This window comes from Trematomus bernacchii, unplaced genomic scaffold (genome assembly GCF_902827165.1).
Source record: "Trematomus bernacchii unplaced genomic scaffold, fTreBer1.1, whole genome shotgun sequence".
In the NCBI taxonomy this organism is placed as follows: Eukaryota; Metazoa; Chordata; class Actinopteri; order Perciformes; family Nototheniidae; genus Trematomus; species Trematomus bernacchii.
This window is the reverse complement of record NW_022987689.1, coordinates 3,420,832-3,434,999: the sequence shown is the minus strand read 5'-3', so window position 1 is coordinate 3,434,999 and position 14,168 is coordinate 3,420,832. Positions and strand designations below refer to the sequence as shown.

The 14,168-nt window shown below is 38.7% G+C and overlaps 1 protein-coding gene across 4 annotated transcripts in view; it reads left to right on the top strand.

Moving 5' to 3' along the window:
- The window catches only part of LOC117488629 (laminin subunit alpha-3-like), a 54,289-nt gene that overhangs the window by 35,699 nt on the left and 4,422 nt on the right, over positions 1-14,168 (top strand). For 3 of the 4 annotated variants that reach the window (XM_034137636.1, XM_034137638.1, XM_034137637.1), the window contains 29 exons: positions 2,948-3,061; positions 3,686-3,798; positions 3,888-3,968; positions 4,063-4,157; positions 4,285-4,338; positions 4,450-4,601; positions 5,166-5,276; positions 5,379-5,490; positions 5,661-5,828; positions 5,983-6,179; positions 6,475-6,591; positions 6,890-7,044; positions 7,249-7,390; positions 7,490-7,589; positions 7,682-7,798; positions 7,915-8,085; positions 8,256-8,407; positions 8,512-8,700; positions 8,789-8,937; positions 9,103-9,265; positions 9,354-9,481; positions 9,798-9,942; positions 10,050-10,145; positions 10,273-10,430; positions 10,542-10,659; positions 10,764-10,907; positions 11,011-11,141; positions 11,376-11,510; positions 11,615-11,735. In XM_034137636.1, the coding sequence (XP_033993527.1) occupies positions 2,948-3,061; positions 3,686-3,798; positions 3,888-3,968; positions 4,063-4,157; positions 4,285-4,338; positions 4,450-4,601; positions 5,166-5,276; positions 5,379-5,490; positions 5,661-5,828; positions 5,983-6,179; positions 6,475-6,591; positions 6,890-7,044; positions 7,249-7,390; positions 7,490-7,589; positions 7,682-7,798; positions 7,915-8,085; positions 8,256-8,407; positions 8,512-8,700; positions 8,789-8,937; positions 9,103-9,265; positions 9,354-9,481; positions 9,798-9,942; positions 10,050-10,145; positions 10,273-10,430; positions 10,542-10,659; positions 10,764-10,907; positions 11,011-11,141; positions 11,376-11,510; positions 11,615-11,735 (3,828 nt within the window). Of the gene's footprint in view, positions 1-2,947; positions 3,062-3,685; positions 3,799-3,887; positions 3,969-4,062; positions 4,158-4,284; positions 4,339-4,449; positions 4,602-5,165; positions 5,277-5,378; positions 5,491-5,660; positions 5,829-5,982; positions 6,180-6,474; positions 6,592-6,889; positions 7,045-7,248; positions 7,391-7,489; positions 7,590-7,681; positions 7,799-7,914; positions 8,086-8,255; positions 8,408-8,511; positions 8,701-8,788; positions 8,938-9,102; positions 9,266-9,353; positions 9,482-9,797; positions 9,943-10,049; positions 10,146-10,272; positions 10,431-10,541; positions 10,660-10,763; positions 10,908-11,010; positions 11,142-11,375; positions 11,511-11,614; positions 11,736-12,044; positions 12,281-14,168 lie in introns of those variants that run through there. The other variant, XM_034137639.1, reaches the window with a different exon arrangement.

Below are 14,168 nucleotides of genomic sequence, written 5' to 3'. Positions count from 1 at the left end.
TTTATTGGTTCTTGAATAAAAGGTGTAAAGGTGTAGATAAATGTTAAATGATTTACACTTCATGTCATTTTCAAATAAGATAGTGTCTTAAATTAACTGTATAGGTTGTAAAAGGACAAATTAGTAAAACAATATTCAAAGCATCAAACAAATGTAGAGTCTTTTTAAAGCGCAGCATGTTTTGAATACTGTCTTGGATGTAGCCAAACCTTAGGAAGGAATTTCTCTTAATTTATTTTTCCGTACTGTAAAAAACTTCCTTACCAATAAAATACATAAGTGTGTCAACGAACTAGACAGGGTGAATTTTTGATATTTTGTTACAATAGGGAACAATAGGGAAAAGTGCAATATTTGATTTATGTATGTGCAATAGGGAAAGTGCTGTTTCTTGTTTGTTTCTTTGCCATGTGATATGTGATCTCTGTTCTGTATCTATGACTGATTGACCTGAATGTTTTATGTTTATTATCTCGATGCCCAAGACAAATTTCTCCTAAGGGAGACAATAAAGCTCTATCTTATCTTATCTTAGGTCTGATAAACCGTAGAGATAACAAGCAGGGTGGAGCACAATGTTAATTAAAATGGCATCTTGTCACCTTTGAGGAGCTGGGCCTCCTCCTCATATTTTTGAGGGTGTCCTGACACGCCTGAACCAAGTACCACACCCTTTTCTAAGAGAAAAATTCATCAGCGGAGGAGCTTTGTTTGTAATGTACTGGAAAATACCAGCCGTGGATCTTCACAGCCAAATTGTGTAGCCCCAGGCTGGGGAGATGAAGCACAATCACGCAGACATGATATCAGTGATTATAAAGCTATAATCACTGGCATAGCTACGGCTCACAGGAACATAGTGCAAACAACGTTGATGTAGTTGGTCAGGAAAGGCTTTACTTGAATTCCCTTTTATCCTGGGAATGGTGCTGACTTGACTTGAGTGTGTGCTTCTTAGATCTTTGTATACAGATAAAGAGAAGCAGTTTTACCCACAGAGACTAATTCAAAATGAGTTAGGAGCAAACTGTAATTAAAGGGGATTTTATTTTCATGTAACAGACAGCATTTGTTAGTGTTACTGTGTTGGAATACTGTTGCCATAGATGTGGTTACTTACCTGTGTGTAAATATGAGCAATAGCCTGATCGGGAGTGTTTAAAGGAAGTCTATAATGTGTGCCTGGAGGCTATATGACAAGGCGCCTTGCCTTGACACATGGGGTGCGGCATTTGGCAACACACTGTTACTCATAAACACAAGTGCGTTCACCTGAGTCTATGTATGTGTGCCTGGAAGACCCGACACACCTAGTTGTGGTGATGTGTGTTTGAGTAATGTGATTCAGGTGTGAGTTTGTTGTCTGTGTTGTCTGAGGTTGTCTGACTTTCCTTTCAGTCATACAGTATTATGCTTGCACAAACTCCGTCATAAACCACACACACTCACACACATTAATAGAATTTAACATGAATTAATGTTTAAGTTGCTTTTTTAAGCAGAGGTTTTATTACCACACCCTTGCCGCTTGAAGTAAATACAGCAGCATATATTTTTTGTGATGGTTATTTTATTCAGTAATGCTAATAGTGGATTTCCTGTGTGCGCATGAAAGTACCCACATTTTATTGTTTGTATGTATCTAAAGCAATTGTGCATGTGTGTGTGCGTGCGTTTGGAGAGAGAGAGAGAGACAGACAGAGAGAGAGAGAGAGAGAGGGGGCACTTGCATGTGTGTGCTTGTGTGTCCATATCCACTCATGCTGATCTGCAAGGCTGACTCAGGTAGGAGGTGGGGCGTTTCCTCTCTGTGTGTGTGTGTGTGTGTGTGACTGTATTTATTTAAGAGGCTGAGGCAGGGGAGAGACGAGCATTATTTCACACGGACTAAACGTTAGGAATGTCAGATACTTGTATGGATAAGCAACGGCGCACAGGGCTTTTGTTACAGACCCTACTATGTTGGACTTTGATTGGACTTTGCTGCGCTGGCCACAGACCCCGAGAGAGAGGGGAGCGAACCCGCTACGCCAGGCATCATGAGAGATGGACTCAGAGGATAGAGTTCCCTTCACTAAACGACCAGGGGACTCAGAGGATAGAGTTCCCTTCACTAAACGACCAGGGGACTCAGAGGATAGAGTATCCATCTTTGAATGATGAAGGGACCCAAGGGGTGCAGGGGAGAGGACAGGCTGTTCTCTTTCCTAATGTTAATGACGGTTCTGCCAATTATGAGATCGAGGTAAAAATCTGGAAATAGTTTTTTTGTGCCTGAAGGGATGTTTTAGCTTCGCTGTAGGATACACTTCTCAATGCCTCAGGGTGGGTTGACCTAAATATGTTATCTCTGAAAGCAAAGGGCATGCTTTGGGGCTTCTTGAGTTAATTGTTAATCAATCTAAACTCAGGTCAAGTTCATTGCTGTGTGCTCGGCAAATTATCTCACTCACGCAAAGCAAACAGAGGTGCCGTCTGGGACAGTGTTTTTATTAATCCTCTGCTAAGTTAAGTCAAAATTAGCATGAAATGTTGGTATGATATTTTATAAACTACATTTGGAAATGTGTTAGAATTCGTAGGCTTATGAGAAATGTGTTTACATTTAAACTGATGATAATTGTAGTTACAGGCAATGTTGCAAATCATAAGCAGGAGCGCTTTTTTACCAATATTACATTTGCAGGATTTCTACAACATTTTGACATTTTCATTTAAAAAAAAAATTGAAATCAATGATTTGCCAGCAATAGACACTCCTTTCAGGTTATGTATTCTATAAGAAATGTTTTCAATTGAATTGAAAGAAAATACACTCAATATCCAAATAGAGAATCTTAAGTATTTTGCCAAGCCCCTAGCATCAAAAAGGTGTTACTAGCTAGCCAGGATTTAAAAATTGCCATTTGAAGTTGGTTAATTATGTCTTTATATTTGTTTTTTCCAGAAATGTGCTCCTGGTTACTACAGAGAAGGCAGTGGGTATTTCCTGGGTCGCTGTGTGCGCTGTGAGTGCAACGGTCTGGCTGATGAGTGTGAAGACAAGACAGGGAGGTGCAGGGTAAGAAACACACAACCCTCAAATCTTGATTCATGACCACAGGCGTACAAAACACAGACACCATAGATGTCATACAGGAAGTGGACCTAGTCTACGTGACGGCACCCATTTTTGCACTGTTTTGAAGACTTGAGTTAGGACTTTTGGCCATTACATTCATGTTGTTCTCTTACCAGAAGTGTTGCACTAATAACCACGCAATTCGGAACTAAATATTTTTAAGCCAACAAGATGTTACAATTAACTTTCTTGAACTGAAAACCAACTGTAAAAGTACCTAAAACTTGAGCTAATTCTTTAGCCCAGCCTCCTACAGTATGGCTCCTTATTCTCCAGGCATGGGGCCCTCCTCACTCAATTTTCCACTTGATGGGAGAATGAGCCTTTATGCAATTTAAAATCCAGCCGTCTCTCTCGGTATTGTTATGAAAGCAATCAAGACCGGGCCTGTATGTGAAAAGTATGCAAGGATCCACACCCTAGCAGCTTTAAAGCCAGATGGACACAGATGGTTGAATTAGTACTTGAGGTGTTCTTTAATACTTCGACTGCCAGGTATTTTGCTTCTCAACATTTAGTTTCCAAGTGGTAATAATGTAATTAAATACATTATGTATTTTTCAGAACTGTCAGTATAACACGGCTGGGGACAGATGTGAACGCTGCAAAGAAGGTTACTATGGAAACGCAGCTCTGAGGACATGCAAAATGTGTCCGTGCCCATCCATCATAAACAGGTGCGGGAACAAAATGAAACTCATGTACTCTAAATAAATGTTATTATATATTTCAAGAATTTAATCATGATCTCCCTATCAATTTGCAGTTTTGCAATCGGTTGCAAAGAGGTGTTTGGAGGCTTGGAGTGTATATGCAGAGTCGGCTACAGTGGAGACAAGTGTGAGAGGTAAGTCTGTATGGACATGCAATGATTTTAAAATCCTTTGCAGATACCTTGTAGTTTGCAATACTTGACGTTTTCTCATTTCTCATTCCCTCAGTTGTGCTCCTGGTTACTATGGTGCTCCACTGACGCTAGGAGGAAGTTGTCGGCCCTGTATTTGCAACGGCAACAACTGCGATTCCAGGACTGGAGGTGAGATTGTGAACTCCCATTTTGAAACAATTCATTTGTTTACTATTTTATTCTTCACAGTGCTAGCTCATGTTGTTCTATAGATACAGTTCATTTACATTTCCTTTTCTTTTTTCCTTTTCTCCAGTTTGCAATAACAACCTTGAGCCAAAAGACACAAACACAGATGAGCCCTGCCAAGGTGAATTAACAATAAGAACTGAAGTTTGACGCTGTGACATTGCAGTTTACAATAATTAGAGTAATTAGAGGGGGGATGCCTTGGCTAATCCCATCCTATTTTGTGTTTCAGAGTGTGATAATTGTGCCCAGACTTTACTCAATGACCTGGAGAAGCTGGATGATGAGATAGGAAAGATTAAGACTCAACTGGACAACGCTTCTGCCAGTTCCTCGTCTCAGGACAGACTGAAGAAGCTGGAAAAGCTTGTGGCTGACACCAAGGTAACACGTCAGTGGGCTGTAACCCAGCACTGTCACTCTGAAGGCTACAGATACAGCTAAAGATGAGCAGTAGAACACTAAAATATATTGGAAAGAGTCATAGATGATGTTCCTGATGCCAAATGCATCATCACAAAACATTAAGATCCATCGTTTGTTTTTTTTATTATTTGCATTTTGCACATGTCAGTTATTTTTCACAGAAATACACACGTATGACAGCACGAGATGGGTGTGCTTGTTCAAACATTCAGGATTCCTGCTGATTAGCAATCTCAGTGTATTTCGTCACACAGATTGAGTGTCAACATGAGTTAGCGACCACACCACCGAATGCCAGTGCTTGCTGCGCCGACTTGTCCTTCCTTGTTTTTTCATAATCTCAGTGTTACATCCACTTTGTTTGAGTGTGCATCCTTTCTGCATTAACTGAGACACAAGTAAATAGGCACAGCACACTTTCAAAAACAGCCCCTATCAGCCTCAAGCAATCACTCCGCATACAGCATCTGTATTCTCCTTTATGCAGCTTTATTTACATTTCTGCTACTGTGCTCTCTGCAGATTATTGTCAACAACTTTAACTCTGCCATCAAAAACCAAAAGCCCAAAGTGAACCAGCTTGAAGATGATGAGAGCACTCTCTCAGATGACATCGACTCCCTGAGAGACAAGGTAGAGCGATGGAGACCGGGCCTACAGTAGCATTTTATAAGAAATATAAGCATGCAATAATACGTGTGAAAATGTGTATGATCGGTATTTATTTTTATATAGGCAGATAAGCGGGCTGCTGATGCTGACAAGGCCGTGGCAGATGTTGATAAAACTGACAAGAGGGCTAAAGATCTGAACGCAGAGATTCAAAACATGCTGAAGAAAATTCAAGGTAAAAGGAACAAAAATGCACTAACTTTGTCTGTTCTGCCCGTGTCTTCATTTCTTGTTTTTAATATACTAAAGTTTATATTTACAAGTAGTAAAATAGTTTCTAATACAATTCACTGGCAATCAGTTCCTAAATATTTGCTTGACTGGTTGTTTTGTGTGTGTTTAAAGCTCTGCTGGACCAACTCAAGGATACAGGCACCAGTGGTGATAAGCCACCAAATGAAGACCTGAGTCAAATGCTAAAAGATGCTCAGCGCATGGTGAAGGAGATGCAGGACAGGAACTTTACCCCTCAGAAGACCGCCGCTGAGAAAGAAAAAGATGCGGCCAAGAAATGTACGAGTCTTACTACAGAGTTAGATAGTGGAAAAATCTTTCAAACCCCTCCAAAACTGCGCTATTAAAGCACTGATGTGGTTGTTGAAAAGTTAAACATCACTGCAGATTAAAAAAAAAGAAATCCAATAACATATTCTATTCCATTTTCTAGTGCTAGAAAACATCAAGACTGATGTAAGCAAGCAGTGTGACCAGAACGAGGTTGCAGCGGAGAAGCTTCGGGATGACTTGAAGGGTTTCGGGGCCAAGCTGAAGGACCTGGACAAGGCTCTGAAGGAGGCAGTGGACTTGCTGAAAAAAACCAATTCCCAGAACGGGCTCAATGCTCAGGCACTGGCAGATCTGAAGGTAATAACTCAAAAGTCAACTAGTAAATCAGTGAAATAACACATGGGCTTGATGCTTAATGGGTATTCAGAAAATAAATTGTAATGAAGATATTTGTAACCATACAATTTAGCATTCGTTTCATAATCAGCACATAAATAAGGATAGGGGGATGTGCTGCTTAGTGGTTTATAACATAAAAGACTGTTTTACATTCATTTGTGTAAGGTATTTGAAGGGAAAGGGAAAGCCCTATAGGTTGTAATTCTATTTATGGTCATTCTGTACAACTAACTGACTTTTGTGCTCCTTACAGAAACGCATTAACGACATTCAAACGGAGCGTGAGACTGTTAAGGACCAAATGACCCTGGCGGAAAATGAGCTGCAGAAGACCGAGGATTTGGTGCAAATGCTATATGACAGCAAAACAGTATGTTGAACAAATTGTTTCCCGCATGTTCTTTGCCTGAAATACTCTCTATACCTGCATATCTCTTACAGAATGTGTCCCACTTCAGCGTGAACCAAGACATTTTTGACACACTGTAGCTATGTTAAAATAAAATTCCTTTTCCTCGATCTCAATTGAGCAAGAGGTCAGGTCCCAACATGCTTTTCACTCGGATAATGATCAGGGTTTTCGTTTGCTGTGCTTTGAGGCAAGTTAAATGGCATTTCCTGCTGTTGTGAAAATCTTGCACCCATTCACATGTCCTTCTCCTCTGTAGGAATATGAACAGCTGGCAGCACAGCTGGATGGGGGCAAAACTGACTTGAATAAGAAAGTGAATGACATTACCGAGGCTGCAGCCAAGGAGGACCTTGTGGTGAGAGCAGAGGATCATGCAAAGAACCTTGCAAAGACAGCAAAGGAACTTGAGGAGTAAGACTTTTCTTCATACATTAAAGACCGTTGATCTCATTTGAACCTGAAATGTAATTAATGGATTTAAGCTAAATAATGTCAGATGTATTTTGCTATGAAAGATGTCTGTTTTAGTGCACAGTCTGCTTAGTTGTGTGTCATTTGCATTATTCTGTTTCTTTCTTGGGATTAATTTTGTTCCCTTGTTATCCTGCATCCCAGTACGGTGAAGAGCGCAAGTGGAAGTACTGAGGTGCGTGATGCCAAGGACGCTATTGACGCTTACAAGAACATCGCAGATGCAATTAATGCTGCTGAGACTGCAGCCAAAGAGGCCAAAAGTGCTGCCGACAACGCCTTGAATGTAAGAAACACCCTTGGTACCTTCTAATATTAAGCATCCGTTCGAACATCTTGGAATTATAGGAAAATCCTGCAACCATTTTTTTAACCTTCCGTTTAGAATGTGAAAAAAGAAAACCTCAAAGAAAGAGCAAAAGACCTAAAGCAGAATGGTGAGGAACTGCTGAATGATGGAAAGGCGGCTGAGACAGACCTTCAAGGTATTTAGCGCTACTTTCAAAATGTGGTTTTAAAAAAAAAAAAGGAAAGAAAATTAAAACTTAAGTTATTAATTCTTGTTTTTCTTTAATAGGTGTCAAAGAAGACATCACTGACCTGAAGAAGCGCCTGGCAAAGGCTGACACGAAGAAGAAAACTCTTGCGAAAGACCTGCTTGATACACAAAACCAATTAAACGACATCAAAAGAGGTAATACAAGTCGAGGCTTTAAAGCATTAGCATAGCACTGTTTAGCTCAAAGCGTCTGAGTGTATTGGCAAAAAAAAGATGTATCCTCATTTCTACCACTAATTTCTTCAAATCAGATGATATTGGTCGAATGATTGATGAAGCCAAGAGGAAGGCAGCATTAGCCAATGACAAGGCCAGCAAAACTATGGACACGTTGAATGACATTAAAGAGGAAATGAAAAAGATCAGTGTCACGCCTGTGGACTCCAACCTGGGCAGTGTGTTGGATGCTGTGAGCAAGTCAGGTGAGATTTTGAAAAGATGTCTTAAGACACATTAGGGTATACCTTTTTTTTAAATTCTTTATGGTCGAAATAATACATATTTATATTATTAATGAGAATAATATAAAAGGATGCTTCATTTTTGTTTACACATATCAATTTTCTTTCTTTCTCTCATCTTCTACTTCCAGTGAATGACTTGCTGAAAACCATCCCATCTCTTAATGACAAGATCTCCGAAGTGGAAGACCTGACCTCTCAGTTCTCACCCATTAGCAACATTTCTGAGAACATCAAGAATATCAAAAATCTCATTGAACTAGCCCGGGACGCAGCTAACAGGGTGAGCTCCCTCGCTGTTAAAGCATAGCCAAGCGCTAATGAAGCCAACATGTCCATTATTTTTCCTTGACGCGTCTGGTTTTCGTTTTTCATTATTTTCTCCAGATCACTATCCCGATGATGTTTAAAGGCAATGGCCACGTGGAGCTGCGTGCGCCAAATAATCTGGACGATCTGAAGGCCTACACCGCCCTTTCTCTGAAGCTGCAGAGACCTTCAGGCAGGGGAGATGGAGCACGCAGACGTAGACAATCCAACGGAAACATGTTTGTGATGTACCTTGGCAACAAAGATGTAAGTAACTCCACATTGATATGAATAGTTTAATATAAACATTTTGTTTGTATGAATATACACAAGGTACTAACAAACTGTCTTGTAGTCTTCTAAGAACTACATCGGAATGTTCCTGGAAAACAACCAGCTGTACGGTGTGTACAAGCTCAATGGTGTCACGCATCAGATACAAACGGACTTCATCACCACGTCCACGTCTGAACCGGCCAAGTTTGATCAAATTGATCTACGCAGGTAAATTGACATGATAGTTATTTTGTATTTCGCCAGTTTTTTCCTCACATTTATAGCATACTTTTTTTACGTTGTATTTAAAGTAAATCACTACAAAATACCAAGGAAGTTTGTGAAGATCGGGAATGTTGATGTGGATATTTGCACCCTCTTCTCTGAATATAGGATTTATCAAGATGTAGAGATGTCCTTCACCAAAGTTGTCACGGCAAGAACACCCGGTTTAACAATTAACTACACAAGCAGAGGAGAAGAGGACAAAAACCTTCTGGACATCAGTGCCGATGATTTTGTATTCTACGTTGGAGGCTACCCTGACACTTTCACTGTAAGAACATAAGAACAGAAATGCATTTCTTCATTTTTAATTAACATAGATTTGTATTAATATATTTTTCTGATTTGCTTCTCCTCAGCCACCACCACCTCTCAAACACCCCAAGTACACGGGCTGCATAGAGTTCTCCTCTTTTAACGACAAAATCGCCAGTCTCTACAATTTCCAAAACGCAGTGGATATTAATAAAGATTCTCCATGCAAGAGGTACACAGTATGAGTAGTATGATTAGTATTATCAACTCTTGATGTTGTTAAACTATTAACATGCTCCCATGCCTTGTTTTGTAATGACATGTTAACCTGTGACATTATGAGCTCTTTTTACCTGCCTCTTCAGTGGATGTGTAAGTATGCACCAGAACCACTGTGACCCTTAATATGTGGGTTAGAAATGGAAAACATATTTTTGTTGTTTGACAGACAGATGAGCAAAGCCTATTTATCCGTAACGTCAGACATTCATTCAAGAATCCAATTTTTTTCAATACTATTTTCTGACTTATTTCTCTCGTCTATCCAGATATGTACCTCCTGTGGTGTCTTTCTACTATGAAGGCAGTGGATATGGAAAAGCGATTATAAAATCAATCACGGGAGCCCTCAGGATAAAGATGGATGTCTTCATTCGTTCAGAAAACAGTCTGCTCTTATACATGGAGGCGGAGGTAAATAATGTTCATATGGCTACTCTATAATTCTTCTGTATTGATGAATAAAATGATATACGCTATTTGCAAGAATTTGATGATGCTGTTTTTCCTCCACCTAAAAGGGCAATTACTTCACCGTGACGGTAGAAAATGGCATAGTTTTCCTGAATAGCAATTTGCTCGATGCACCTGCTACAAACAACATAAAAGTCCTCCCGGTAAGAGCCATTTTTCGTTTTCTTGCATTAACTCAAGTTTTTCTTGACAATTACCATTACATAACCGGATAACATTTGTTAAGAATCACTAATTCAACTGCATTTTGCTCTACTATCCTTTCTTCAGAAAAGTGGCTGGGTAGAGTTTTTCATCATTTGTAAAGCCCAGGGTGAAATCGAGGTCTTGATGGCCAGAGAAAATGTGGCCCGTGCCACATTTGTGTACAACTACAAGGCATTTAAAGAATTCTACATTGGTGGTGCCCCAACAGAATTGAGGGAGAAGTATGTGGTTATCAATTTTCCTCTTAATTATTGTGTGTTGTGAGTCAATTGGTCAACCTTTTTTCTCCTTTTTATTGATAATAACTTGATAACTGCTTTTACTCTTCACAGATATAACATCACCATGCAGCCCTTCAAAGGATGCATGAGGAACTTAAAGATTGGGTCGGAAAATGAACATCTTGAAGAGCAAGTGGGCATCAGCAACGGTTGTCCAGAGGACTCCTTGGTAGGACATTAACATATGCATCTATCACACGTCAAACCAAACGTATAGGCTTACTGTATATGTCAACTAATTAACTGATGCATAATGATCTTGTTCTTTTCTAGGTTTCTCGCAAAGCAGAGTTCGGCTTGAAAAGCTCCCTGTCAGCTAACCTTGAGGGTTTCAGTCTGGCTGATGATGAAGTTACTGTCTCCCTCGGATTCAAGAGCACAGAAAACCAGGGTCTCATTCTGCAGGACAAACAGTTGGTCAGTCATTACATACATTTTTAAATATGATGTTCAAATTGTGACTTTTATTAAAGAAGAACTTGGTCAGATTTAAAAAACTTTTTTTCATTCTGTTTTCCAGGCTAATGGGATGAATCTTAAGTTGGAAAATGGCCATGTGATTCTCAATTTTAACAACAAGATCTGGAAATCAAACAAAGTATATAACGATGGCCTGTGGCATTATTTGACTGTTACCAAAAGAAGTGGAAGGTATGAAAAAGGAAATCATTTTAAATTCAAACACATCCATAACATTGTTTAGACAACTGCACACTTTAGTCTTTAGTTTGGTTTGATTTTAATTTTGATGCTAAGCAAATTAGTTACACAAACATAATAAATAAACACTTTTAGTGACACCAGTTGCCCAGAAGATACATTTGTTAAATACCCTGCAATCTAAAGCTAGTGTACATAATATACTATGATGTTTTTTCCAAACAGTATTAAGCTTGTTATTGATGACGAAGACAAGGGTCAGGAGCAGAGTGGCAACCCTTCCATACCCGACACAAGTGGCGAAATTGTTCTGGGAAAAGACACGTTCAAAGGCTGCATTTCTAACCTCTACACAAGACGGTAATGTTATGCATCATTTTGTACAGCTTGTTTGCACACCAAAAATCTCTGTTATTTGATGTATGGTGTTTTAAATTATATTGGTCAATTTTCTCTGTTTGCAGGCCAACAAATCTTTTCAAGGCTGAGGACCTCAGCACCTTCAAGGCATCTGGAAATGTAAAGATTGATGTGTGTACTGCTGACACACTCGCTCAACTGATGATGGACCGTGCCTCTAAGAAGGTGAGAGTTTGTTTATTGATTTTTGTAGATAAGTGAAAAAACATTTGGATGAAATCATTTAAACTTCTTTCCAAAGCAAATCCATCTTTATTCTTGAACGACTAGAGCAATCCATCTTATGTAAAGCTTTAAAAACTAGCCTGTTTCTTATAAACATGTTTGATTCCACTCTCTATAAGTAAGTCATACCCATCTTCTTAATTCATGTATACAGTGGAGCCATGTTGTAATACTACTGTTGAAAGCTAATTAAAAATCCCAGTCTTATGTTGACATTGTTTACATTCTACTTTGCTGCCTTATTTCCAGAGATGAAGAAGAAGGAGCCCTGCCTGAGGATGCTGACAAGAATCTAATACTGAAATAAAAACTGTCAGTTTGCACCATAATGTTCAAGCTCATTCATCTGCAGTGTACTTAAATAAACAAGTTGCATGAACAATTCCAATAATCATGAGTTATAAAATGTAATGTATCTCTGTCTAATCTATTCAAAAATCCATTAATTACAAACAAAACCTTGTGAATAACAAGCTTGAAATCAGTTCATGTCTCTTTCATTCTTTTCATTCTTTCATCTCACTCAGTACTGAACAAATGTACTAATAGTCATTCACAAGCACGTGACCTCTCACTATTGTCATAACTATTGGAAACACAAAACATGCTTGATTATAAAATGATATACCTTTTAACCTCACTGTAAAATAACATGACTAATCATTACAGTTAATGCACAACACATTCAAAAGGATCTGCCTCCAAGTTCCTCAGCATTATTGGATGCCCATCATAATTGACTAAGCTCCATGCATTTGATTTGTAGCATGTGATTAACAGACACCATATCAACAAAACAACCTCTTCTCCAGCAAAAATATTGTTGATATAATTATAGCACACTGTTATATTTTACTTTTTGAGTAAATTATCTCACAAATTGTGTCAAAAAGACACAAATTATATTTTAAAGGGTTTGATAAAAAATGTAGTTTTGGGGTAGTAAAGCCTTTCTAAGTAAACTCTTAAAACTGAATGGGATCCCAGCATAAAGGTTGAGAAACACTAACCTACATTGTATTAAACTTTGTAGCCAATGGGACATTGGGAAGCATTTCCTAAGACGAAATGTTGGTATTTCAAAGCTAAGCCAGACTTCATGTTGAAATATGTGAGGCGTAGTAGAGCTGACTGTGTTCAGACACATTATCAAAGCATGATTACTTCATTTCTTCAAACACTAGTTCTTGCATGCCCATCATAAATTACTAAGCTCCATTTGATTTGGAGCATGTGATTAACAGACACCATATCAACACAACAACCTATTCTCCAGCAACCCACAGTCTACTGATCCATGCCTTCATGCCGTTGCAATAATCAGTTGATACTACAGTCTGGGTTTAGTGGAAGCATCAAAGCTAAAACATAAGAAAGGTTTTTTTTTTTAATTCTGTCATGAAATCTTTTTACACTGTGTAATGAGATTCTTTTTGGTGGTGTTTTGTATATAATAGGAGTCGTATAGGACTAAATGAGTCATTTCAAAAAAACATTTGAGTCTGTTAAAAGTAAAACAAATATCTGCAACTTGCAACTAGCGGTTTGTCCTTGTTATCTTTGAGTGTATGCCAAATTGAATAACCCAAATCCTACAAGCATGTACTTTCCTGCATGCTGTACCGAATAAGGACAATACAACATTCCTAACTATGTTGAAACCATCCACAGCCCTGAGTAAACAGGAGGTTAATGTGGGTGGTGCTGCTACAGGAAACTATGCCTGACCTCAGTGTCACCAAAATAAAGAATCTGATGTGTGTTATTTTGTAACTGTGATTATAAGATTCACTCCGACCAACTTGTAATAACTTACTACTTGGGTGATGAAATCATTACTACCATGCTAGACTTGGCTTCGTATCTAAACTATGAAAGACTGGTTATTAAGTCTCTTTGGGAGAAATGTGTTATGCGTAGAAGCACGAGTCGATTAATCATAATAGCAGATCCACAGTCATTGTATCTGCATTATTTTGATTTGCGTCATTTAAATGCAAAACAACATTTTCAAGCTTCTCAGTTAGACAGGTTTGCTGTTTTTTTTCTTAGATTCTATGATTACTAATTATATTGGGGTTTTGGACTATTGGATGGGCATTTTCTGACTGACTGAATTGTATTTTTAGTCAACCTACACAAAAATTGACAGATGAGTGAAAAATGAAAATAACCTTTGGTTAAAGCCCTCCATTTATTTGTTCAGTGTGTCCTTGGTGTTCTCACCTGCGGAAAAACTATTTTGTTTCACTGTCTGTGAGTGGAGCCATAAAAAAAGCCATACAGTAGCCTATTTATAATATTTGATATACTAACCACAATTGTAGTCATGTTTAGGCTACCACTAACATTGCCATACCCTCCCATCTTTAT